Consider the following 26223-nt stretch of genomic DNA (forward strand, 5'->3'; position numbering starts at 1 on the left):
CGGAGTGCAGGTTTTTTGGGGGAGAGGTTTCGTGGGCACCTTGCGCTGGGGGCTCGGGTTGGGCTGCGGTTTTGGTGAGTGGCCGCCCGGCACCCCTCCGTTCCCCACGCGGGACGTGGAGGGCCCCCGGGGAGAAGGGGGAGGAAGTGGGGAGCCCAGTGATGGGGAGAGGAGATGTGCAGCCGGGATCCGCGCCAGCCCCGTCGCTTCCCACGGGGGATCGTCTCCCACGTCGAGTGCGGGGAAACTGAGGCACGGCACTGTCCCGGCCCCGGCACGCTCTGCCGTGTGTGTTGGGGGCGTGCTGCGGTGCGTGGGTGGTCCCTCGGCCTGGGCACCCCCGGGGGTGGGTGCTCAGCAACCTCGGCTGGGCGGGGGGTCCCCGGGGTGCGCCCTCTGAGTCCCGTCGTGCTGGGGTGCGGGTGCCAGGGTGCCGGAGCCCCTCGGGGGGCTGCGGGGGCAGTGTTTGGTTTTAATTAAAACTCTCCCTGTGATCCTGCTCTGACTCGCCGCATCCCCCGCTCTGCCAGCCTAATCCACGGGCTGCTCCAGCCAAACTTGACAGAGCCTGGGGCGCCCCAATCTCCTTCTGGCCTCAAAGCAATGAACCTACTCGTAAAAAAATTAACATAAAATAAATTACATAAGGCATATCTTCCCCGTTCCCAGCGAGAGGAAAAGCATGATCAGTCCAGGGCTTGGAGAGCCACGGGAGCTGCAAAGCACCTCCCTGTGCCAGGGAAAAGTCTGCTCCTGTGCTGCCTGGGCTGGGGGTTCCCAAAGCTGCCTCTGTCCTGGGGCACAGCAGGCGACCCAGGGGCTGCCTCCCTGTGGAAGGGGAAATTGAGGCACTCAGTGGTCCCTGCTTACCCTGGGAGCCAGCACGCACCCAGGACGGCTCATGGCTCTCCCCCTTGATGGGATCCGGCGTCCTCAGGTTGGGCTTGGCAACAAGGCAAGGGGGTCTGGAGTCACAGCAGGGCTGGGTCGTGGGGCTCAGGGTCTGGCTTTGTGTCTGATCCACTCCAGCACAAAGTCCGGCCGTGCCGGGCCATTCCCCAGGTGTGAAGGGCTCCTCAGGGCCCGGGCGGGGGGCGCTCCTCAGCTTCTCACGGGGAGGAGCCACCTTTGAAAGCCTTTTTTTTTTTTTCCCCTCTTCTTAGGCTGATTATTCCATTCGTCTTCCAAATTGGAAACAGAAACTGAAATTTCCCATGAAACAAATTCTGCCACCGCCTTCTCCCCGAGGGGAAGAAAAAGAAAATGAAAATTTCAATTAAAGCCATTAGAGCCTCCGAAATGAAAGGGGCGAGCCGGAGCTGTTTACGCACATCTCCTCGGTCTGGGCTCTGCCTGGCGAGCGGCTCTGGGTGCGGGGTGGCATTTGTGGGGTGACAGGGATAGGCTTTGTGCTGTGAGTGCAGGGGTGACCACGTCCCCAGCTCTCCCTCACACTTCAAGCCACTCTTCTCCTTTTGTTTCGAATTTCAGCAGTGGCTCATGTAAGAGGGGAAAGAGCATTTTGCTGCTATGTGCACTGCAGCACAGCCCAATGCTCTCTTGCTGTCCCTTCCCCGGGGCTCCCCCCACTGGGGTAAAGGGGTCCCAGGAATGGATGGGCCATGGCAGGGGGCTATTCCCTGGGGAGATGAAGCCGGGGGTGGGGGGGGAAGAGGAAGGCGCCCTGGGCTGGTGTAACCCGAGGCGCAGGAGGAATTCGCCAGGTCTGGGGGAGAAGGGGAAGCCTCGCCTGAAACAATAAAAGGAGCCCGACGACTTTGCTGATGTTATTCTGAGCTGGGAAAATATTATTGCTGGGCAAGAATAGAAGGAGACGACAGCATTTTCCTGTGCTGAACCAGGCGATATGGGAGGACCTGAGATGCTGTGAGGACACAGGGGGAGGGTACCCCCAGGGAGACGGGGTGGAGGGGCCGCCAGGGCCTGGTGCCAGCTCTGCTGGCAGGCACAGGGGGCTTCCCGATGGGGATGGAGCCACTGAGGCTCTATCCTTCTGTGTCGCTGGCATCACCAGTCAGGGCACTGGGACTGCCCTTGAGCAGCCTGGCAGGGATGGGAGCTGTGTGTGATGGGATGGAGGTTGCCATTGTCCCCCACCAGGGATGGACCTTGTCTCCCTTGCAGGCCCCAGAAGACACATTTCCCACCAGGATGGGGGCATGGCATGGCCACCTCCTTGCTGGAGGTGATAAATGGCCCCCCTGGCAAGAGCAGGGCTTGGTACCCCAGTGTCTTGGGCTGCTGGCAACTGGGCTTGTCCCAGCACCACCTCCCCTCTCATGGGGTCATGTGGGGGGGATGCTCGTGCTGGGGGTTTCCCTGGGGTCAGCAGCAGCAGCTAGCAGGAGGGTGTTTGGGGACATGGCTGTGCTCATCAATGGCTCTTTGTCCTCCTCTTCTGTCTGGAGGTCACAGTGGCCTGGCCTGTGTTCAGGGCAGTTGCTGGGATGGGTTTTCAGATCCCTATGAAGCTGAGCCATTCCCTCTTGCTCTCTCCCTCTGTGGCAGCTGTGTGGGCGCCATTGTGCCGGCTTGATGACCCTGAAAGTCATTTCCTGCTGCAAACCAGTCATGCCACTTCCCCCGCGGTGTCGTCACCATGAGGGTCCCCTTGGCATCCCATGAAATTTATGCTTGGACCTGCTTTGGGGGTCTTGATATCAGACCCTGTTTCTTTGGGATGTGATGTCCATCCCAGGGATGCAGAATTCCCATTCCAGTGCCTCTGCCCAAGTGCCATCCCCATGGTGTGATGTGGAGGAAACCTCCCTGTCAGCGAGGTCTGCTGGTGGTGGCAGCAGCAGACTTTGTGTGCCATGGCACTGGCTGGTTGCCTGCTATTATGTCCTTGGCTGGCACCTGGCAGGGACAGGACCTATTTTCTGCCCACCCCATGTGTGATCTCATCACCCTCCTGGCTGGGGCTGGTGGCACAGCCCAACTCACTGTGGCACAGCCACGGTAGAAGGCTGGACTGGTTTGGCCAAACCTTGCTGGGGGCAGCAACCTTGCCTGGTACCCTGTTGCCAATTGGCTCTGCAGCTTTTTCCTTGGCTGGCAGGGAGAGCAGCACTTCAGCCAAGTTGAGTCTGGGATGCCCGCACCTCTGGGAAGGGATGGAGAAGGATGATGCTGTCCGGGGAGGCTGGGAGCAACTCTTCTGGCTCCAGGACAGCTCTGTGATAGAAGCAGCAGCTTGTAGGGACCCTTGAGGCCAGGATGGCTCCTCCTGATGTGCCTTGTCTCCCTGGCAGAGCTTTCAGGCAGCAACCGCTCCGTCCTCTTCTTCGGTCACCGAGGCTTCCTGGGCTTCCGCTCCCTCTACTTGGATGAGTACCGGGATCGGCTCTTCATCGGGGGGAAGGATGTGCTCTACTCCCTGCTCCTGGATGGGGCCAGTGCAGATGCCAAGGAGGTGAGCTGGGTGCTGCTGAGCTTCATCCCTATGGACTCCTCGCCCCTCTGAGTGGATGGTGCCCAACTGAGCCAGGCAAAGTCACCCTGAAACAAGACCTGCCCTGGGGGTGTCCCCATCTCAAGCGCCCTGAAGTGATTCTGAAAACTTGTAGTGCTTGGCAGAGGTGGTCTGGCTGTGGTGGCTGGAGGGCAGTTAGCCAGTGATTAGTCACGAGCAGCAGCATAGGACACTGGTGGTGCAGCCCACCAGTGATTCCTGGGTGCTGAGCAGTGTTTTGGATCCCACCCTTTTAAAAAACTGCCATTGGGAGAGTGAGTCCTGCCCATCCCCATCTGGGCATCCCCTTCACAGGCCAAATAGACAAGCCTGCAGAGACAAGGAGCTAAAGGCATCTATCATTGCAACAAGCTCTGTCAGGGCTCTCAGAGGCCCCCGGCCTCTCCTGGATCCTCGGTGGGAGAGGTGACAGACCACAGCAATAGTGCTGGGTGGTCCTTCACCCTCTCCACTTTGGCTTGCTGTTTTTCAAACAAGGCTCTGGACTGTTTCTAGCTGAAGAAAGGGGAGGAGGAAATGAAGTGCCCTTAGTGTGTTGGGTCACTGTGATGGGGTCAAGGGCTTGTGTACCCAAGCTGCCCTTGGTCTGAGAGCTGCCAAAATCTGTGGGGAACATGGGCTCCATCACTCATGCTGTCCCCTGGCACTCTTTCCCCAGGCTACCCACAAGCCCTTCCAGGCCAGCTTCAGTCATCCCCAGCATGACCACCCAAATCCAGTTGGGCTGTGACTGCTGGGGTGCCTCTCCCCAGGAGGAAGGGTCCTGCCTGAAGTTGCAGGGTGGGAGCCCTGGACTGGGTGGGCTCTGGGGAGCCGTGGTCCCTCTCTCTGTCCCTCTTTCCATGCCTGGGGACCTGGATTTGCAAGGCTGAGTTCCTGCTGTCCCCCCTCCCTGCTCCAACAGATCCTTTGTGTTTCAGATCTACTGGCCACCCCTCCCGGGGCAGACGGAGGAGTGTTTTCGGAAGGGGAAGGATCCAGGGGTGAGTGTCTCCCCATGTGTGCTCTGCCCTGAGCTGGGGGTCCCCACAGCTGGGGCTGTGCCATGTCATCCTGCTGGGAGTGACCCCATGGGGCTCACAGGCCAGTTAATGCCGGAGTAGAGTATGAGGGAAACTGAGGCAGGAAGTCAGTGGCCAAGCCTGGCCATGTGAGAGGCTTGCTCCAGGCTCTGGGAATGCTGTCTCAATCACTCTGCTCAGCCCTGTGGCCACAGAGTCGTGGCCAGTGTGTCCCAGAGTGGCTACACTGAGTGGGCAGGGATAGCCAGGCTCTGGGACCTGAGCTTGGAGGGACCACAACCCCCATGCTGTGCTCCAGACCCCAGCAACACCGGCCCATCCTGGCTGTCCCCAATGATGGGAAATCTGTAATTCAGTCAGGCTCAGTGACCTTGCTCCCCAAACCTTACCCCTCTTTGCATCACCCTGCCTCAATATGAAGCAGGACTATGGCAGGGATAAAGTCCCCGAGGCTCCCTCGACCCAGACTAATTGCTCCCAGGAGTCCCTGTCCTGCTCTGTGTGTTTATTTTACAAGCTCTCACCGACAGATCCAAGCCAGGGCAGGCTCAACTTTTTATTTTCCTTGAACATATATTTTTTTTTCACTTGCTATTTTAGAGGCTCTTTGCAAAGGGAAAATAAACAGCAGGAGGCTGGGAACCCCTAGGGCGGCTCAGGAGCGGTGTTCCCAGCAGATGAGGGGCCTCCTGCTGTGGGGGGAGGTGGGGGGGGGACAATGGGGGCAGGCAGGGCTGGCGCTGACCAGGGGGAGCCGCCAAGCAAACAGTGGAGAAGGATGGGAGCCCTTTTCCAGTGGGAACTGCCAGGAGAGAATGCGCGAGGTGGGAACTACCAGGAGAGAATGCGCGAGGTCAGAGGTGGCAGGTCTCCAGCCCTGGGAGTGTCATAGCTACTGTCCACCAAAGAAGAGGACAATTCCAGACAGCAGCAGTCAAAGCTGTTTTAGAGGCAGCTCAGGACATTTGAGGTTTCTGTCTCTGGTGTTTCCTCCTTTTGTTTCATCCCCGGTGTGTGCAGGGACACGATGGGAAAGGATGTCCCTGCATCTGGTCACGTCCTGGGCGCCAGGGGTTGGGGGCTGAGTTTGGAGCTTGCTGGGCAGGTGACCTTGCTCCCCTGGCATGGGCTGTGTGACAGGGTGAGTGCACAGGTGCCCAGGGACAGGAAGACCAGTAAAAAGCATTGCCCTTTTGCAGTGGGCTGGAGACCACCTAGATGAAGTCTGTGCAAGTCCTGTCATTGGGTACAAGCTGCCATCTCACACCCCTGGCACTAGGCTAGAGGCAGGGAGCTGGGAGTGGGCAAAACACCAATATCCTGTGACCCTTCCTCTTCCCTGCTGTCTCCCCAGACTGACTGTGCCAACTATGTCCGTGTGCTGCATCCCTACAACCGGACACACTTGCTGGCCTGTGGGACGGGCGCCTTCCACCCTGTCTGCACCTTCGTCTATGTGGGGCCCCGTGGCGAGGTAGGGAAGCACTGTGGAGGGTGCCCGGGTGCCCACCCTGAGCATCTATGGTGGAACACCCCTGGGAAGTAGATCCTCATCACTTGCCTCCCTCCTGAGTGGCCTTGAGACTGTGTGGGGATGCTGGATGTGGTGTTTGCCCCATCCTAAATACTGAGGGGGGACGGTATCAGGAAGCAGCTCCCTGTTGTCCCTTCGAGCTTCTGCTACCCCCTTCCCCAGCTGACCCACCTGTCTGGGCTGGCACCCCCTTTCCAGACATGGGAAACACTCATACAGAGCCTGGTGTCCTGCCAGGGGCTGACGTATGGGTGGCATTTCCTCTTCTCCCAGCTCACTGCTCATAAATCAAGTTGGCTGGGATGGAATGGCAGGGGCCTCTGTTCCCTCCTCACAGCCCAGCACCATGTGGGCAGCAGGAGCCCTGCCTGTACCGTGATGACTGACCAGGCTAACAGGCAAGCAGTGGGGCTGGCAGATCCCTCCAACTGCTGTGTGTCCTCATAGGATCAGTCCTGCCTCAAAAAGCATGGATTTCATTTCCAGACAGTCTCTTTGGGTGGGCTGGTGCTGAGGATGCTTGCAGCGAAGTGCCTGTGAGCTGGGCAGGGACCAGAGCTGGCCCCTGCCTGCCCAGGCACAGCCCAGGGCTCACCTGCCTGCTCCCCCTCCCCAGCACACCTTCAGCCTGGACCCCGCCAGTGTGGAGACCGGCCGGGGCAGGTGCCCGCATGAGCCCAGCCGTGCTTTCGCCAGCACTGTCATCGGTGGGTTATCTTCCTTGGGATCCATGAGCCTCTGGGGTGCTGGCCAGGGATGGTCCCTGTGCAAGCTGGGTGTTTTTGCAGGTGGGGAGCTGTATGCCGGCCTCACCGCGGATTTCCTGGGACGTGATCCCGGCGTGTTCCGCAGTTTGGGGACCCGCTCCGCCCTGCGCACCGAGGTGGACCAGCGCCTACTCCATGGTAAGGGCTTCCCTCTGCCCCTCCTCCTGCCCCCTGGCTGGGCTAGTGCTGGGGACCATGAGCCTTGCAGTGGCCATGGTGCAGCAATCCCTCATGGCCGGTATGAGCAGGGCAAGGCACCAGGAAGCAAGGTCTGGGGGTCCTCCTGGCTGGCATCCAGCCCCAGCGTGGTGTGGGGCTGGAGGTGGCTGCTGTGCCCTCTTACCCCACCTGACATGGCCAGCTCTTGCTTGTAGACCCCAAATTTGTGGCAGCCCACTTAATCCCAGACAATGACGACCGGGACAATGACAAAGCCTACTTCTTCTTCACGGAGAAGGTGGTGGATGCAGACAGCAAGGAGCACGCCATTGTCAGCCGTGTGGGGCGTGTCTGTGTGGTAAGATGCTGGTGGGGACCATGGGGGACAGGGATGGACAAAGTCACAGCAGTGGCCCTGATGCTTCCTGTCCCTGCAGAATGATGCTGGTGGCCAGAGGGTGCTGGTCAACAAATGGAGTACCTTCAACAAAGCCCGGCTGGTGTGCTCTGTCCCTGGCCCTGGTGGCATTGACACCTACTTCGATGAGCTGGGTAAGGGGTGTCTGGGTCTGTACCTCACCAGGGCTAGTCCCTGAGTTGGTGGCTTCAGGAAACCCTGGGGATTCTAGGAGAAACCCCATGCTCTCATTTTCAGAGGATGTCTTCTTGCTGAGGACAAAGGATGGGAAGAATCCAGAGATATATGCCCTTTTCAGCACTGTCAGGTGGGTGGTCCAGCTCCAGCCTCTGGGGACATCCAGCTGCAGCCACCCATGACCTGCCCTGTCACTGTCACCAAGGCTTGCTGGTCGCTCCCCAGCTCTGCTCTGGTCTGCATGGGGATGTTGGTGCTCCCATGAGCCCCACTGCCACAGGCACCAAGCATGGCTCTGCTCATCCTGTTCTCCATCTCCTTTCAGCCACGTCTTTCAGGGCTCTGCTGTCTGTGTGTACCGCGTAGCCGACATCCGGGAGGTCTTCAACGGGCCCTTTGCCCACCGGGAGAGCCCCCACCATCAGTGGGGTGCCTACGAGGGCAAGGTGCCCTACCCACGGCCTGGTGTGGTGAGTGACTCCCTGCAGCTCTGGGCCTTCTTCCCCCCTTCTTCTCACCTGCTGGGGTGGGCTCCCTATGGGATCCACCCCTGGTCAGCTGTGGACCAAAGTCTGGCAAAGGGGTGGAGAAGATGGATTCCAAATTGGAAGGCAAGGAGGGCTCCAAACCAGCTTTGAGGGGCGATGGAGGGTGAAGGAGGGGTGGGTGGTGGTGTGGCTGGGCTGAGCTGGGCCCCTCTCATCCCCACAGTGTCCCAGCAAGACCACCAACCAGCCCCGGCGGCAGTACGGCACCACCAAGGACTTCCCTGACGAGGTGCTGCACTTTGCCCGCGCTCACCCCCTCATGTACAGGCCCGTGTACCCCCGGCACCGCCGGCCCCTCCTGGTGAAGACCGACCTGCCCCACCGGCTGCGCCAGATCGTGGTGGACCGGGTGGAGGCCGAGGACGGGCAGCACGACGTCCTCTTCCTCGGGACAGGTGAGCAGCAGGATCAGCACGCAGGAAGCAGCCCGAGTGCTGGGGTTACCACACCTCTGGGCTTTGTGATGGCAGGGTGCTCACACCTCCATCCTCCTTGGCCCCCAGATGCTGGCTCGGTGCTGAAGGTGGTGGTCTTGCAGAAGACAAGCTCAGCCACGACTGAGGAAGTCATCCTGGAGGAGCTGCAGGTTTTTAAGGTGACATTTTCTGCCCCGCTTGCAAGGGAGGGGGCAGGAGGGTGAGCTCAGGTTGGGGAAACACATGAGGAGGGAGGCTCAGGGTTGTCACCGCAGTGTTGGGCACTGGAAGGTCTCAGGGTTGTGAGGGCAGAGGGTGGCCCAAAACATTCCTGATGCCCTCCAAAGCCCTGGCAGCTCTGAATGAGCCAGGCTCTCCGTGGCGAGGTTTAGCCAGCCTGACATCCTCTCTCCTCCCCTGCAGGTGCCTGTGCCCATCACCCAGATGGAGATCTCTGTCAAGCGTGTGAGTATAGACATGGCTCGGCCACAGGGCTGGGGACTGAGCTGTGGTCACCAACCTCTCAGAGCCGCATGGTGCTTGCCCTGGGGAGATCTTGGCTGGCCCCCTGGGTGCTGTGCCCATGGGGCCTGCGAGCATCACCACCTTGGTGCTGTTCCCCCAGCAAACACTCTACGTGGGCTCCAGCCTGGGGGTGGCCCAGGTACGGCTGCACCGGTGCGAGTCCTACGGCTCGGCTTGTGCCGAATGCTGCCTGGCCAGGGATCCCTACTGCGCCTGGGACGGCACTGCCTGCACCCACTACCAGCCCTCTGGCAAGCGCCGCCATCGCCGCCAGGACGCCCGTCATGGTAACCCTGCACACCAGTGTCTGGACCAGAACCTGACTGGTGAGAGACTGGGGGGACCACAGGGATGAGGGGTTCCTCTAAGTGCCCCAAGGTGTCCTGACATCCACAGCCCTCAGCACAGAGAAGGGCTTGTCGCCATCGGGATGGGCTGGGGAACCCTCATCTCCCTGTCCCATAGACCAAAGGGTGCCCCAAGAGAAGGTGGGTGCTGCTGGGGCTGGGGTCTGTCCCCAGGGAGAGAAGGGGGCTGAAGCCACACGGTGGCCCAGGGGGGCTGACACACAGGCAGGTGGAAGCCTGGCTCTGCCCTCCTCATGAGCCCGTGCCTGTCTTTGCCCCAGTGGATGATTTTGAGACTGTTGAGGAGAAGGTGCTTTATGGGGCGGAGGACAACAGCACCTTCCTGGAGTGTGTGCCCCGGTCCCCGCAGGCCACTGTGCAGTGGTTTGTCCAGAGGCCCCCGGACGAGCAGCGGGATGAGGTGAGGCTGCCCCTGCACTTTCTTCCCTTGTGGGGACATGGGAGGGATGTAGGGCCAGACCTGGACTCCCCCAACCTTGTGGTGGCCGGCAGGTGAAGACAGATGATCGGATCCTGCAGACGGAGCACGGGCTGCTCTTCCGCAAGCTGCACCGGCACGACACCGGCACCTACTACTGCAAAACCCTGGAGCACGGCTTCACCCAGACCGTGGCCAAGACCGCCCTGGAGGTGATCCCTGGCGAGCAGCTGGCACACACCCTCCCCAGGGAGCGGGGTGACGAGCCCCCACGCCTGCTCTGCTCCGAGCCCCGGCTGGCGCCACAGGCTCCCAAAGCCTGGTTCAAGGACATCATGCACCTGATCAGCTCCCAGAACCTGCGGCGGGTGGAGGAGTACTGTGCCCGCCTCTGGTGCAGTGGCCGCCCCCACCACCGCAAGAGCAAGCTGGCCCAGGCCAAGCTGGCCCTGGCTGGAGTGGACGTGGGCAAGAAGGGACAGGTGGCCAAACCCCACGGCGAGAGGAACCGTGTGCCCCGGCAAGTGCCAGCCACTTAGAGAGGGCAGGGTGACGGACGTGGGGTGGCCGTGGGCGAGCACCAGCTCCCCGTGCTGCTGGCAGCCCCGAGGGTCTCCTGCCCTGGCAGTGCTGCCAGCCTGGTCCCCTCGGACAGGTGGGTGGGCAGGTCCCCATCACCCTCAGTGGCTGCAGGGTCACCTCCGAAATGGACGGTGAGGKGGGATGCATTGTCCCCCCCCTTGCTCTTGCTGGGTGCTGTGGCAGTTGGGGGCCGTGGTCCCTGGGTGTGTTGGGGCTTGGCAGGTGTGGTGGCACTGCTGTGCTGTCACTCCAGGAGCTGGCTGGCTTCCTCTGGGAATAAAGGGGCTGAACGTGGCACCACGGGGAGCAGCTGATGGCTTTGGGCTCTTTCCATCCAGCCCAGAGCCTGTGGAAGATGATGCCTGCTCTTATGGGGGGAAAAACTGAGCATTACCCCAGAAAACATCTGTGTCCAGGATGAGCCCTGTCACCTGCTGTGCCTGGGGTGCTGGAGCCGTGCTGTGCCACTCAGGGCATATCCTGGAGGACAGGGCTCCTTCCTACTTTCCCTTGGCACCAGGGCTCACTCAGCAGCGCCTGGGTGCAGCTCCCCATTTCCCCTCTGTCCCCCAGGGTCAGGGAGAAAAGCAAATGTCTGTGGGCAGGTTAGACCTGTTCCTGGGTAAACATGGGAGAGGCACTGATGCCATCCCTGTCACTGTGCCCAGGTAGGAGCAGGGACAGGCAGAAGGCACAGTTTGGGGGGCTGCACCACAGCTGGGGTGTGTCTCTGCTGGCTGGTGGCCCTGCAGGGCGGGGTGGGACGAGGCTGGTTTGGGTGGGCTCGTGGTGGCTGGTGGAGCCAAACCAGCACCTGGGGTCTCCCCCAAATGCAGGGGCTGGGGTAGGTGCATGGTGAGGTGCTCCTTGCTTTCCTCCCCCGACATGAGCTCACTCCTGGTCAGGCCCGGGGTGATAAAGATCTGCCCCTTCCTGAGGCAGGGCAGCCCCACACAATGGTGTGAACCTCGGCCCCGCTGGGATGGGCATTGTTCGGAGCCGGAGGGACGGGAAAGAAAAATAATAATAATAATAATAATTAAAAGGCCCTAAATAGCTCACACAAAGCCAGGTTGTGATATCATCTCTCCTCCCTGTGAGTGTGTGCGTTTGTGCTGCAGCACAGCTCGCGGGGAGCAAAGTCCATGGGCAGCACTGCCGTTGCCCAGGGAGAGGGGCTGGGGGTCCTGGCCCCCTTCTCCAGCTCCCTTGCAAGCTCCAGGTGCCTGCTCAGGGTGTCTCCTGGGATGGGAGAGCTGTGGTGGGGCTGGCAGGCCAGGACACGTCCCGCAGGGAGGGGAGCGGTGCTGGCAGCACTGACTTGTGGGGCCAGGCTGGAGCCAAGCACGTGGATTTGGATAATCACAGGCCTGGGGGGCATGGGAGAATGACAACCAACAAGTGGAGACAAGGAGGGACCTGGGTGTAGAGCCAGAAAGGAGAGACAGGAGTCTGATTCCTCAGGGCCTGGATTAAAGGGCTCAACAGTGCCTGCACTGACCCATGCTGGAATGCCTGTGCCCTGCTGCCTCTGAGCGACTCTCTGAGCTCCATAGGGCAGGGGATGAGCTGCTCGTCTGGGGGGAGGCAGCAAGAAGGGTTCTGAGGCCACGCTGTGTGTGGGACCCAAACCTGAGCTCCTGTGGGACCCATCTGGAGGTGGCACCAGGGCCAGCAATGCTTCAAACTGAGCAGGAACAGAGACCAGAAGAAAACAGTCCCCCAAAGGGCCTATCCCGCCTCCCAGTAAATCTCTGGGATGGCTGAGCCTGGCCCTCCTGGGTAGATTTACACCGCTAAGGCTGGAGCAGGAGGGATTTTGTCAGGACTGCCTGTCTTGGGATCACCAGCAGCTGAGGTGACCTGAGTCCCTGGAAACTTCCATGTGCTGGACGACCACGAACACATCCTCAGGCCCCCAGGGGGTGGAAGGAGACACAATCCATGGGCAGATTCAGCACCTGCAGCATGAGGGGAACAAGCCCTACCTGGGGCTTGGTGCTGTCCCAGGGCAGAGCGGGGTGAGGGGGGCGCCGGGGGACGGGGTGTGTGTGGGAACGGCCGCAGAACAAAGCCGTGGAGGTGGGGGAAACAGGCACAGCCATTCCCGCTCCTATTTTTATCTCACTTCCTAAGGAAGTGCAGCGCGGGGGCGCACGCTCGCCCAGGGAGCCTTCCAGCCTCCTGAGGCGGAGAAAGTGGAGCTGCTGGCCAGAGCAGGGCCGGCACGGGTGGCACCTCAACACAGAGTCACAGGATCACTTAGGTTGGGAAAGACCCCTGAGACCATCGAGTCCGACAGAATACTGGTTCCCAACCCTAAAAAACCCAGCACTCAACCCCACAAACAAACAAAAGAACAACAAACCCCTCAACCCACCAGGCAGATGCACCCACATTATCGTGCCTGCTATTCCTTTCCACCCAACATGCACGTTTTTGGAGCCCTTGCTATGAGCACAACGCAGGGGGTCCCTCCAACGTTCTGGGACGTTGCAAATCCTGGTAGATGCCTGTACTCTCAGCGGTGCTGTTAAGTGTTGCAATAAGCAGATCCTCCTTGAAGGGCACAGGGGCAGAACTAAGAAAGTACTGAAGTATCACAGTGCGTATGGAATCACAGGAATAAAGTTCAGCAACAAGTGCTGCAAACTAAATTCCCTAAAAGAATTAAATTTTTATATAGTATATATAATATAGCATATATGTTTTTATACTGTACATATTATCTTATAGTATAGTATATTATTATATATATTATCTAAATATGTTAACCATGATATATTATTATATTATCTTATATTGTTATATCTATTATATTAGATATATTACATATAATACAGTATATTTATTATAATATAATGTTTACTTATTATAGTTAATAAATAGAAGTAGCAGCATAGAGTGAGGAAAGGGAGAGAAGAGACGATGTAAATCGGTCGGCAGAAAAGTGAGGAGCGAGTCGTGACAAACCCCATTATTTTAAATGCAATAAACTCTGAACATCCACTGCACGCTGTGGCAGAAAGAAAAACACACTAGCATGGTTTAGACAAGCCGTTTTCCATGGAACCGCCCCGATCCCGGTGCCCCCACCGGTCCCTTTGTGCCTCCGCCTCCCCCTCGCGCCCCACGTGGCGTCACTGGGGACACGCGTCGCGCCCGCGTGACGTCACGGCGCGTCGCGTCGCGCTACGATGACGCGGCGGGGCGAGCGACGGAGGGTCCCGTAGAGGGGCTGCACATGGCGGGCGGCAGGCCCGCGAAGATGAATAAGGGCTGGTGGGAGCTGGAGAGCGCCGTGCGCGGGGGCGGGCTGGGGAGGTGGCGGAGAGGGCTCGAACGGGCCGCGGGGCAGGGGGCTCTGAGGGACGCGGGAGCGGCGGCCTGGGGCTGGGGTGCTTAGGGAGGCCGGCGGCTGAAGGGCGCGGGCAGGGCAATGTGGGGTGCACAGGTGGGACTTGGGGGAGTGGGGTGCACAGGTGGAAGTTTGGGGCGTCTCGGGTGCACGGGTGGAAGTTTGGGGGGTTGGGAGTGTGGGATGCGGTTTTTGAGGGTGTGGGGTGCACAGGTGGAACTTTGGGGGGCTGTGTGTGAGATGCCTGGGGAGGGTTGTGGGGTGCAGGCTCGAAGTAGGAGGAGCAGGAGTTGTGGGAGGGTGTGGAATGGGAACAAAGGCTGGAAAGGGGTTGCAGGGAGGGGAGAGGTGCCAAGAGGGTGCCTGGGGCAGAGGGTTGGGAAGGCAGGTGAGGGTGTAAGGGGTGCGGGGCCTGCAGGGAAAGGGGACTGTGGGGGGTTACAGAGCCCATGGGTGGGTCAGGGAGAGGTTAAAGGGGTGCAGGGCAGGCTGGCTATGGGAGTGCAGGTGTGTGGAGGGCAGGGATGGGGTGGATGGGGCTGCAGGAGCACTATGAAGGCTCAGAGTGGGGCTAGGGCTCAGGGGGCACCCGTACACAGGGTGTGGTGCCCCAGACACTGTGTGTGTGTGTGGGGGTTGATAAACCTGGGGGTCTCTGTGGGAAACATCTGCAACACTGTGAGGTGCAGCATGAGGCATTCCTATTGTTTGCAAACACACCCTGGAATATCGCTGAAACACAGGCTGGGGGTGTGTGTGTGGAATGCCCTGTGCTGCAGGAATGGCCTTGGCTGGAGATTTCAGGGGACTGAGGATACCCTGTGTCACTTGGAGCACATGAGGGGGTGTCCCCATCGTGTGTGTCACACCCTGCCATGGCTGTGCAGGGTTACACCCTCTCCCCCAGGGAGTCCAGGAAAGGTGCTGCAAAGCCCAGAGTGGAGCAGAAGGATCACAGGCATCTCCCTCCTGTGTTGGAGAAGGTGGATTCTGTGATGGAGTCCTGAAATTGTTTCACAGGTTGGGATTTGGGGGCCAGAGCTGGTGTGGGTGGGGGCATTGTCTGAGTATTGTTTTAGCACTGCTGAGTTGCTGCAGTAGGAGCTGCTCTGTGGGATGGGGTGGTGAGTTTTTGAGGCTGTGAGTGAGGAAATTGGTTCTCTGGAATTACACTGGTCTCCTGTGCTCAGTGAAGGATTCTGTTTGTCTGTTCCCAGTCATGCTGGGCTTTGCTGCTGTTTGTCCTCTTTACTGGTGCTTGGGAACTGCAGAAATCATTCCCATCCACTCCATCTTCACCACAGCAAAGCTGAAGACAGGGCATGGTTTGGATTCTTATAGCTGGGGGGGAAGATTTGCCTGGGAGATAACCTGTTGGTGCAGAGGAAGGTTTTCTTTGGGATGTGGCAGTTCTGTTGCAAAGGTGGCAGCTAAGACAGCTGTTAGGAGTGACCAACGTGCTGCTCTCAGCCTTCAGCACATCCCATGAGCTGCCCAGCCCTCGCCATGGGACTTGGGATTGAGATCTTTGGGTGCTTTTCTGGTCAGGAAGGGTCGGGAGATCCAGGTTTGGGTGGAGAGGGGAGCCTTGGGAACACCCAGGCTGCTGGTGTTTGCTGTGTGTGCTTGTGGATACCAGAACGTGTCCCAGGTGACCCAAATAATTTGAGATGGGGGTTTGGGTGTTCCAGGAGCAATGGCAGCAGCAGGACTGTGCGTTTCAGGGATGCTGAGGTAGCGCAATTGGAGAAGAAGGGAGGGTTGGAAGGGACCAGGATGGCGCCGGGATTTGGTGTGATGGTGTGGCACGGGGGGAGCAGGCTCTCTCTGGTTTGAAGCACATTATTTCTGCAACATATTTCTTCTCATTGAGAATTTTGTAAGAAATAAGTTTTCTGCTAAATTAAGGAAGACTTTTTGCTCCCAGAAGTTTTCTCCTTGTTTTAATAATTTTAACTTTGGTGTGGAAGCTTCTTGGGCTCTTCACTTCTTAACTGAGCTACTTACTTCAGGGTCCTTAAATCTGTTGCTTACAGGGATGTTTCTCAGGATTTAATCCTTCTTATTGGTATTCCCTGGACTTCCTCCCAGGCTTTCAACAGCCTTTATGTGGGAGATAAAGAAGCAGTTTTGTTATTCCAGTCTCGAGCTCGCTCACTCCATGTGCAGGGTGACTGCCTGGAAATCGGGCTGACTGCTTTGCTGTGGCATCACAGTGGCAGCTGCCACTCAGTTGCTGATGTCTGATAATCCTTTGGTCTCCTTGCTGTTGTCTCTGTGTCCCTGGTTATGTCCTCCTGGACAGGAAATTTTGTAGTCACTGGAGACAGGCTCTTAGATTTGGTCCCCCAAGAAAGAGAGAGATGAAGATGAGCCTTTCGGCCCTTGGACTTCCTTGCAGTCCTGTTGCTGTGAACTGCTTTCCTTTCACTGCCTGTCTTTCACTAACAAGAACAGAAATTATCTTCCTTTAAAATCTCCTAAGGTCTACTCAGCCATTTTTCCCTCTGGTTGAAAGCGTGTGTGCTGTTCAGGTGCTCCCTGCTGCTGCTCACAGTGGGGATTTACTTCTTGGCTGGTCACCTGCAGTGGCTCAGGGTGCCCAAGGTGGGTCTGGGTGCACTGGGCTCTGGCAGGAGAGGGCTAGTTCAGATCCTCTCGAGGAAGAGGGTGATAAATTGGGATGGAGGGATGAAGGTAGTCAGAGCCAGGACTCAACATCCCTGCTGCTTGGACTCAGTGTGATCCTGGTGCTGCTCTGCCATGGACTTTCCAGCTGTGCTGTCGCCTGGGACCATGTGGGACCTTCGGGGGACTGTGGCAGCTGGTTTCCTTCTGCCTTCTTCAGACAGAAGTAACCTGTAGGTTTTGTTCCTTTCCAGGTCTTTTCACACTCCTGGTGGAAGATTTTGGTGAGTCCAAGAAGCCTTTCTTTGAAGTCAGTTTTGTGCCTGATGTTACCCCATCCTTTCTGGTGGGCTTTACACCAGCTTCTGCCCTTTGTCTGCAGGGGTCAAGGGAGTACAGGTTGAAGAGATTTATGATCTGCAGAGCAAATGCCAAGGGTAAGTCAGAGGCCTCAGAGTGTGAGTTTTGTGAAGTGGAGTGGTCTGTGGACCTGGGCACTCATTGCTAGGCATTCAGAGGGGCTGTGTGAGCTCATCTGAGTCATGGAGGTCAGTGCTGTACGTGATGAACTAGGAGGGCTTTGTCAGGTTTGGGGCAGGTGTGGGACACAGTGCAAGGGATTCGTCTCTCTCTCCCCATGGAGAGGTGCAGTGCCCACCAGTGTTCTTGCAGCATGGGATTTCTGCCTGTCCCAGTGCTGTGAAATGGCTTTGAGACTGTTGCTTCTTAAAAGCCATTGCTGAACTCCTCCTGAGAATGAAGATGGGTGTAAAGGAGAGGTCATTTGGTGGTCAGGCACTGTTCTGCAGGTCAATCAGTGTCCAGAGAGGAATTTCCCTTTTTCTTTGTCTTCAGACTCTTAAGACTTGTCAAACCCCAAAGTTTTCAAGCTTGATTGTTGGCTGAGCCTGGAGCATCAGCACAGGAGTAATGTGGGGCTGAGGGGATTGTGCCAGGGGTGGTGGTTCTGCTTTTCCTCCCTGTCTTTGCTCTGCCTGTGGTTTGAAACAGAAGGTTTCTGGCGCTGGGCAGGGCAGACCCCTGCTGTGGTTGGTCCAAGGTGCCACAGCTGCTGACTTCTCTCCTCAGCCCTGTGTATGGGTTCATCTTCCTGTTCAAGTGGATTGAGGAGCGCAGATCCCGCCGGAAGGTCTCCACGCTGGTGGATGAGACGTCGGTGATCGACGATGACATCGTTAATAACATGTTCTTTGCTCACCAGGTGAGGGAAAAGGGTGTGTGGGGGTGTCTGCTGTGGCACCTCGGGGAAGCAGGGTGGTACTGCTCTTGCTGGTCATGGGGCAGCACCTCTTTCCTGGGAGTGTCTTCCCTGAGCTCCAGGTTGGAGGGAATGCAGTGAGGGCTGGGAGGCTGTGGCCTGAGCTGTGAGCTCAGGGGGCACGGTGTGACTCGCTGAGACTGACCACCCTCCTTCCATCCAGAGCCAGGACTGGGTTGCTGTTCTCATAAGTGGTTCTTGTCAGTACTTTTCAACTGATATCCATGCTGAGGGGTTGTTGAAGGGCTGCCTTGTTCCTGCTGGTTAAGCTGGTCCTTGTGTCACCCTCCAGCTGATCCCCAATTCCTGTGCCACCCATGCCCTGCTGAGCGTCCTCCTGAACTGCAACAATGTTGACCTGGGCCCCACGCTGAGCCGCATGAAGGATTTCACCAAAGGCTTTAGCCCTGAGGTAGGGGGTGGGTGGGCAGGGCTGGTGCATGTGATTCTGCCTCTCACTGTCCTCTCGGGGTGATGCTCTATCGAGCTGGCTCCTTCCCTGCCCTCTGTGGCTGCATGCTGCAGCAGGATTGCCTCTTCTCTCTCATCACCCTGCCTTGCCTTGCTCAGAGCCTTGGTCCCCAGGCTGGGCACAGCTCTGAGCCTTCTGTCATGTTACTCCCTGTGTTCAAAATCCTTTCTCCTCCATTCAGACCTATTATGAAGTCTATGTTTCTCTCTGAGAGCTGTAATTTCTTCAGTAGAAATTGAGTTTGTGCCTGGAAGTTGTTGTCCTGGTCCTGTGTGTGGATGGATGGAGGGAGTGGGCGAAGCATTTTGTTTGCCTCCTGTCACTTCTCAGCTGTTCTCCTCTCTTGCTGTTGGCTGCAGAGCAAAGGCTATGCCATCGGCAACGCCCCGGAGCTGGCCAAGGCCCACAACAGCCATGCCAGGTGAGTGAGGGGTGGGTGCCTCCAGGTCCCTCTCCCTGGAGGAGCAGACTCTCCACTGACCTCTCTTGAGTGAGGAGTGTGTGCCTTCAGGTCCCTCTCCCTGGAGGAGCAGACTCTCCACTGACCTCTCTTGCCCCCCCAGGCCGGAGCCGCGGCACCTGCCGGAGAAGCAGAATGGGATCAGCGCCGTGCGGACCATGGAGGCTTTTCACTTTGTCAGTTACGTCCCCATCAAGGGGCGGCTCTTTGAGCTGGACGGGCTGAAGGTCTATCCCATTGACCACGGTAAGAGCCCGCCTGCCCCTCCCCATTGACACAGGTGAACAGCTCCCTGGTGTGTCCAAATGTATTGCTTTTCATTGCCGCTTAGTGTTAGCTGATGTTAGTGGAGCATCATTCCGATGGCTCCCAGATTTGTCCCGAGTTTTGATAGCTCATTTTGGAGCCTGTGCACGGTGCTGGGAACTGTGCCTAGAAGGCAGTTGTTTCTAAATATGTTGCATTGCTTTTTCAGCCTTGCCATTTTTCTCTCCACTTGCTCAGGGTCACAAGGTACTTCTGCAGCTCTGGAATAATGTGGTATCACAAGGACAATTTCTCTTCCTCACTTTCTCCTTGTGCCAAATAACCATTGCATGTTGAGGCACCAGGTCCCAACACAGATCCCAGCGAGCTGCCCAGGTTACTCCCTTCTTTTACAACATGACTGCTCAGTTCTGCCTTTCAAATATTTATCCTTGCTAGGACTTAGTTTCTGTGTGTCAGGCCCTTTGGTAAGGTACCACTTCGTGTACAGGCTGACACATAGTCCTTCTGCCTCCTGGGCCCCTTGCTGACTTGCCCCCTTGTATGTAAGGGAGCCATGGGATTGCCTCTGGTGGGGAAGGCAGGATCTGCTCTGTGAGTCTGAAGCAGGAGCCTTGGCCTTCTCTGCCAAGTCCAGCTATGTCTTGTTATCACAGGGCCATGGGCTGAGGACGAGGAATGGACGGACAAAGCCAGGAGAGTGATCATGGAGCGCATTGGCCTGGCCACTGCAGGGTAATCTCCCGAGCCATGGGGTGGGCACCAGCCCCCTGCCATTTTCCCCTGGATTGTTTCTGCTGTGGTCTCTGAGCAGCAAGCTGTGCAAGTAGGGGTGGAGAATGTGCAGGTGCTCTGCCTCGTTGCCTTCTCTTGCCCACAGAGCACACAGAGAAGCTGCATTCTCTGTGTGATGCAGAGTCCCTGCAAATGGCTGCACAGTGTAACGAGGCCTCTGTTAGCTGGAGTCCATAGGAGAAGGAATGGTGCTTCTGACCCTGAGATGGGCCTCTGGGATGCTTGGGCATGAGAGTGACTGAACAGTGGCACAGGTTGCCCAGAGATGATGTGGAGTCTCCATCCTTGGAGATACACAAAAGCTTTCTGGTTGTGGTCCTGGTTACAAGCACTGGGTGAATCCTGCTGGAGCAGATGACTTCCTCAGGTCCCTTTCCACCTTACCCCACCAGTGAGCGTGAGGGATGTTTTTTGTGGTGGCTGAAGCAACCTTGCTCTGCTTCATCAGCCAGTGTGTGGTTTGACTTGGTTTGGGGGAGAAGCCTCGGGTGTGTCGGTGTTAGATGCCCGGGCAGGAGGTGGAGGTGGGGCTGGCAGCCTGCTGCCCTGTGCTGGGGGACAGGCTGTCACTGCTGGCCCACGGCTGAGCCCGCTGGCCCTTCCCACAGGGAGCCCTACCACGACATCCGCTTCAACCTGATGGCCGTGGTGCCCGACCGCAGGATGAAGTACGAGTCCAAACTGCACATCCTGAAGATGAACCGTCAGACTGTGCTCGAGGCCTTGCAGCAGGTAGGACAGCCCAGGCCCTGAGGGGGGGCAAGCCTGGGGTGGGAATAGGCTGTTTGTAGAGCATCTCCCTGTGTTACAGGGGCCCTGAATTTTGGGGTTTTGTTTGGCCTTGGGAAATGGCTTGTGGGAAGAGAAGATAACCAGCCTTGCTGCTTGGCCTTTTGCTGCTCATGTGGGAGGTGGCTCACCATGGCACTGTCGGTTGTGCACCTGGATTCTCAGTGGTTGGCTCCCCCTCACAGGCTCTGCACTGCTGGAATGGGAGGGATGTGGTTTGGGTCACCCTAATCCAGCATTCACTTTCTGTCTGTCATTTGCCTTCAAGCTTATTCGAGTAACTCAGCCTGAGCTGATACAGACCCAGAAGTCTCAAGAGTCTCAACCTCCTGAAGAGGCAAAGCCAGCCAGCAGCAAGACTGTGACTCCAGAGACCACCCACCCAGGTAGGCCCCCATACCAGTGGAGCTTCAAAGTGGGAGGCTTAAGCTTGGGGACACTGGTGACAGCTGGAGATGGGGGTGATGGTGTGATGGAGCATAAGAGCTCTTCTGTGGGGTGGGCAAGAGGACAGGGAGTAGAAGGTGACAGTGCTGGTGATGAAAGGCTGTGCTGTGCTTGTGTGGCAGATGGCACTGATGAGCCCCCCAGCCAGGGCCACCCTGTGGCCACGCAGAGCCCATCCAACAAAGCCAAACTGGGGCCAAAGACATCAGTGTGCGGCATCAACGGGGCACCTCCAGGGAACCCCAACCCCATCGTGCAGAGGCTGCCAGCTTTCCTGGATAACCACAACTACGCCAAGTCCCCCATGCAGGTAGGCTGGAGCTCTGTGGGACTGTGGCTGTCAGCTGGCCTAAGCCTGGCCCAAGCCTGCCTGCCCTGGCACTAACCCAGGCTGGAAGGGGAGACAGTCAATAAAGACTGACCTGGCAAAGGATGTTAGTGTCAACATGGGTCAACTGAGCGAGCAGGGGGAAGGGTCCCTGTCTCCTCTCAAAAGGGATGAGTCCTGGTGTTGGTCTGGACCAAGGATGTGTCCACTGGGCTCTTCCTTCTGGCCCCACTGCCAGCAGGCCTTCAGCAATGGTGTTTTGCAGGAGGAGGAAGACCTGGCAGCAGGAGTGGGTCGCAACCGGGTCCCAGTCCGACAGCACCAGCAGTACTCGGATGATGAGGATGACTATGATGATGATGAGGAGGAGGAAGTTCGTAACACCAACTCAGCCATCAGGTGAGTAACACCAACTCAGCCTCAGCTTGAGCTGAGGGCAGGGGCCAGAGAGCTGACATTTGCAGAACTGCCAACAGGGACTTCCATATCTCTTTCCTGAGCACTGATAGTTGTGTTCTCCTCTTCACCTCTATTTCACTGCTCACTCACTGGATTTTGTGTAGCCCTTCTGTAGCTCTTCACAACCAACCCTGAATTTCAGCTGCCCTGGGTGTAACTATGTATTGGCATCAGGCTTTGAGGAACAGTTGCCAGTTCATCTCCTGGTGACAGTGTTGGTGTGCTCAGACTGTTCTCAGGTCAGGAAGATGGGGTCATAGCAAGGGTGCTTTTAGGGCTTTGGAAGAAGAGCAGGGGTACGCAGCACCCTGTAACCCCTGGCTGTGTAGGGGTCCCTGGGACTGAGGAGTCAGTGGTGGTGGTATGCTGCCTGAGAAGCTGGTGGCACTGGGGGTGACCTAGAAATGTTTCAGGCCTTGTTTCATCCCAACAGGCAGCCTAGACTGCTGAATGCAGAGCTGGCAGTGGCTGTGCTGGGCCCCCACCTTCTTCTACCAGCTACTCACCTTCCCTGCTGTGTTCCTGGGCAGGTACAAGAGGAAAGGGCAGGTGAAGCAAGAGCATGTGGCGGGGGCTGCGGATGGCCAGCTCTCTGTCCTCCAGCCCAACACCATCAACGTCCTTGCTGAGAAGCTGAAGGAGTCTCAAAAGGATCTTTCCATTCCCTTGTCCATCAAGACGAGTGGCGGGGGTGCTGCCGTGGCCGTGGTCCCGCTGCGCTCCCCGATCCGCTCCGCCAACCCCACGCGCCCCTCCAGCCCCGTCACCTCCCACATCTCCAAGGTGCTCTTTGGGGAGGAGGACGGGCTGCTGCGTGTCGACTGCCTGCGCTACAACCGGGCCGTCAGGGACCTGGGGCCCATCGTCAGCTCCGGGCTGCTGCACCTCACCGAGGACGGCGTGTTCTGCCCACTGGCTGCTGCAGGTAGGTGCCTGCCAGCTTCTGTGGGGGTGGCATCTCCCCTGCAGTGACAGGAAGGTGTTCTTGGATTTCAGGAGCGGGTGCCAGTCCTTTGTGATGGCTCCTGATGCTTCCTTACCCTCTGTGCAGATGGGGGGAAAGGCTCCCCCTCTTCCATTAAACCCGGTGAAGAGGCCCCGGTCGCGATCAAACTGGAGGAGAAGGAGGGCAGTGAGGCCAGTGACAGCAAAGAGAAGGTGGGACTTGGCAGGACCAGTGATCACCCTGGGGGGGAAAAGTATTCTCCCAAGGTGAGTTTTGTGCTGCGACAGCCCTGGGAGCGTGGAGCTCAGCCGGAGGCGCAGCGGCGCTGGCAGTGACCGAACCGCATGTGCACGCTGTCCCGCTCGCGTGTCGTCGCAGCCGTGCCTCAGGGCACAGGGCAGTGCAGGTTTTCCTTGTCGTCTCGGGGACCTTTGCCTGAGCAGTGGGCACAGCCCCTGTCTCTGCAGCTGAGACGTTCAGCCTGCTGTGCTCTCCTCCGGGCCAGGGGCTGGTGAGAGCCTGCGTCCCCAAATCCCAGCCTGCTGGTGACTTCACGGCCTGTCTGTGCCCTCCAGCCAGGGACAGGACCAGGCTCAGGCAGCAAAAGTTTGCCAGGGGAGGAGAGCTGGCTAGAAACTGCCACTCAAAAGGGAAATCTATGGATTTTGTTTTTGAGGGGAAGCAGCCCCTGGGGTGTTACTCATCCCTTCCCTCTGTCCCAGAACCAGGTACAATGGGGCTGAGGCAGAACCCAGCTCCCCTGGGACCTGCCGTACTGAACTCCCTACAATGAACTGATCTCTCTTTGTTTTCCCTTGGCATGTGTTTTTCCTTTGTTGAATCCTCCCTTTCCCAGTGCAGAGAGGAACACCTGCCAGCTCACCCTGCTGGCTCCTGGGCTGTGGCTGGGTCTGTGCTCACATTTTGTCTGCTTGATACTGGTAGGAGCTGCTGGCGCTGCTGAAGTGTGTGGAGGCAGAGATTGCAAACTATGAGGCCTGCCTGAAGGAGGAGGTGGAGAAGAGGAAGAAATTCAAGGTGTGTTGATGGCTTGTTTGTGTTGCTGATTTTGCTCCCCAGAGGTTTCTGTCTGGGTTGTTTTTATGTAAAAATGGAGGGAGTGTGGTCCAGCTGAGAATGGCCATGGGGAGCATTCAGGGTTCCTTCCTCACTACCAAACAGCCCAGCGGAGCAGGGCTCCAGCCAGGGCAGACACAGCCCTGGGGCAGCACTGAGGAGGGTGGTGAAGTGCTGGGCTGTGCCACAGCTGAACATCAGCACCGACAGGAGGAAGGGGGCAGTCTGCCCCAAGGCCTGGCAGGATTCCTGCCCTGCCCACTCTTGCCTCTTCCCAGCTGCCCTTTATGGAAAAAGCTGGCATCTGAATGAGGATGGAGACAGTCCCAGTTGTGCACTGACCCAAGCTAGGCTGGGAAGTGGGTCCCTTCCTGCTCGGGTCTCCTTGGCCTGTGGGCTGGGCTAGGCAAGCCAGTTCTTTGTCCTGTTAGGCTTGAACTCTCCTTTCTCCCTGCCACTCACTTGTGGATTTGTCTCTTTGTAGATTGATGACCAGAGGAGAACCCACAACTACGATGAGTTCATCTGTACCTTCATCTCCATGCTGGCCCAGGAAGGTGAGCTGTGCTGTGCAGCTGAGGGGATGGGGAGTGGGGTTTGGGTTCAGCTGGGGAGCAGCAGCTGGGAGCCTGGGAAGCTCACCCTGCCTGGCTCCCTGTTTCTGCCCGGCCTGGGGAACACAGGGTAGCACTCACTCCAGGGAGCCAGGTCTCTGCTGTGTGTCTCGATTCATAGTCTCAGGAGGTGCCCACTGCTGGGTTTTGGGTGAGGGAGGGAGGGAGGTAATTCCAACCCTCCAGGCCCATGTCTGTGTGCTGTCCCTGCAGGCATGCTGGCCAGCCTCGTGGAGCAGAACATCTCGGTCCGCAGGCGGCAGGGGGTCAGCATCGGCCGCCTGCACAAGCAGAGGAAGCCGGACCGCCGGAAACGCTCCCGCCCGTACAAAGCCAAGCGCCAGTAGCTGGGAAGCCAGGACTGTGAGAAACAGCAGCTGGGGCTTTGTGCCTTTGGGCAATGACACTTGGATCTACCTTACCCTTTGCCCAAGGAAGAGGGACCACAGTGACAAGCCCTCGGCAGAGGTGGAACCTGGGGACAAATGGAAATTGGGTTTTCCTCTGCACCTGAGCAGTGAAGGGCAGGAATATGTCTCGAGGAATCCCTGCAGCAGAAGGCAATCCAGAGTGCCCCAGCTGCCTGACCATGCCATGGCAGTGCCCAGATGCCGTGGGGCTGTGGCTCAGTGCCGTGGCTGAGGACTGTGATGGGAAGGAAGGAGCCCACCCAGCTGGTGGTGGGTCTGGTGGTGTGGGAATGCTGGCAACGCCCACGTGGGGCTGTGCTGGCCACAGCTGGCTGTGGCCTGTGTCCTCCTGCATCCAGACCTTCAGCTCTGTGCTTCCCTGGGCCGCTCATGTCTGTGTTTTCTATCCTTCTCCCTCCCTTCCCCAAACTCATTTTTGCTCCTAACCCAGGCTTTGGCCATTCTGAGCAAGGTGGGTCTGGGACAGAGCCCCTTCTGCACCCACCCTGCACTGCACTGTCCCAGTGCCTAGTGCTGCCTGGGCTCCTGGGGATGGTGATACCACCCCAGTGTAGCTTTTCCCTGGTGGGCATGGCAGATCTCTTGCTGGGTGAGCGTGGGCAGGCTTGTCCCTGGAGCTGGGCCTTGTGCCCAGCCCTCTGTGGTGGTGCTGGGGGTGGCCCATGGCTCTGCTGCCATGGCTGCTCCACTTGGGACCAGCCCCGTGGCCCTGGCAGCGCCTGTAGGTCACGAGGGATTGTTCCAGTCCCTAGAGAGACTCCATGAATTATGTATGAACAGACCAGGTTCTTAGGGTGGTCTGGTGCTGCTGGGCACAGCACCAGGGTGGATGCTGGATGTGGCTCAGTGAAGCCTCTCAGCATGGGGAGAGGCAGGTGGTTGCTGCAGTGGTGGAGGTGGGAGGGGGACAGCAGTGAAGGGAGCCTCCAGCTCCTCCTGCCCAAGCCCCTGGTTGGCTGCTAACCAGAGCTTGCTGGTGCAGCCTGGCTGCCTCTTTCCCACTGCCTCCTGCCAGTGCTCTGCACATGGTCTCCTGCCTGACCCCCCAGCAGCCTGGTGGAAATCTGAGGTGTCAGAGGTGAGCACCGCCCTCCAGAGATGTCCTGTGGTGGAGGTGCCACAGGAGAGGACTGAATTTTTTAAAATGTGTACGGATCTTGACTATGAAATGAAAGAGTTCTTTTGGTATTTGTTGAAGGAAAGAAAATCCTTCTGTCTCTTGCTGTGTCTAATATCAAGTGCTGTAAATAATGGATCTGTCTGAAGGAATAAAGCTATCCTGTAACAGCCAGCCAAAGGAGAGGTGTGTGTGTGGCTGGGAGCACCGAGTGCCAGCTCCAGGCCATGTTTCCCCTGCTAGCAGCTCTTCCGAGGTGTAAAGACTTGAGGTGCAACACCACCAGGTGCCTGTGCTGCTGGTGGAGTCAGGCTCAATTTATTGAC

At 58.0% G+C, this 26223-nt stretch overlaps 2 protein-coding genes across 2 annotated transcripts; both read left to right on the forward strand.

Moving 5' to 3' along the window:
* Positions 1-3253: 3253 nt before the first annotated feature.
* On the forward strand, positions 3254-10387 carry SEMA3G (semaphorin 3G). Its single transcript, XM_029958349.1, has 15 exons — positions 3254-3436; positions 4417-4479; positions 5873-5992; positions 6669-6759; positions 6841-6957; positions 7194-7336; positions 7416-7530; positions 7634-7703; positions 7899-8043; positions 8285-8516; positions 8625-8716; positions 8961-9002; positions 9163-9388; positions 9691-9830; positions 9923-10387. The coding sequence occupies exons 1-15, from the start codon at positions 3254-3256 to the stop codon at positions 10385-10387; spliced, it is 2244 nt and encodes a 747-aa protein (XP_029814209.1).
* A 167-nt stretch (positions 10388-10554) lies between these two features.
* On the forward strand, positions 10555-26077 carry BAP1 (BRCA1 associated protein 1). Its single transcript, XM_029958350.1, has 17 exons — positions 10555-10561; positions 16494-16700; positions 16799-16853; positions 17506-17638; positions 17988-18107; positions 18527-18588; positions 18731-18873; positions 19551-19629; positions 20298-20421; positions 20747-20864; positions 21048-21235; positions 21519-21652; positions 22243-22637; positions 22764-22924; positions 23604-23696; positions 24220-24292; positions 24563-26077. Exons 1-17 carry the CDS (start codon positions 10555-10557, stop codon positions 24694-24696), a joined length of 2226 nt encoding a protein of 741 aa, XP_029814210.1. The 3' UTR covers positions 24697-26077.
* Positions 26078-26223: the final 146 nt, after the last annotated feature.

Source organism: Manacus vitellinus, unplaced genomic scaffold (assembly GCF_001715985.3).
Source record: "Manacus vitellinus isolate BGI_N305 unplaced genomic scaffold, ASM171598v3 scaffold_14_pilon, whole genome shotgun sequence".
NCBI classification, from domain to species: Eukaryota; Metazoa; Chordata; class Aves; order Passeriformes; family Pipridae; genus Manacus; species Manacus vitellinus.

Coding starts and splice junctions, on each gene's coding strand:
- SEMA3G (XM_029958349.1), top strand. CDS start 3,254: ATGTGCCTTGTCTCCCTGGCAGAGCTTTCAGGCAGCAACCGCTCCGTC. Junction 7,337..7,415: donor GTGTGGGGCGTGTCTGTGTG/GTAAGATGCTGG, acceptor CTGTCCCTGCAG/AATGATGCTGGTGGCCAGAG. Junction 9,831..9,922: donor CGGACGAGCAGCGGGATGAG/GTGAGGCTGCCC, acceptor GGTGGCCGGCAG/GTGAAGACAGATGATCGGAT.
- BAP1 (XM_029958350.1), top strand. Junction 20,422..20,746: donor TGCTCGAGGCCTTGCAGCAG/GTAGGACAGCCC, acceptor TTTGCCTTCAAG/CTTATTCGAGTAACTCAGCC. Junction 22,638..22,763: donor CTGCCCACTGGCTGCTGCAG/GTAGGTGCCTGC, acceptor CCCTCTGTGCAG/ATGGGGGGAAAGGCTCCCCC.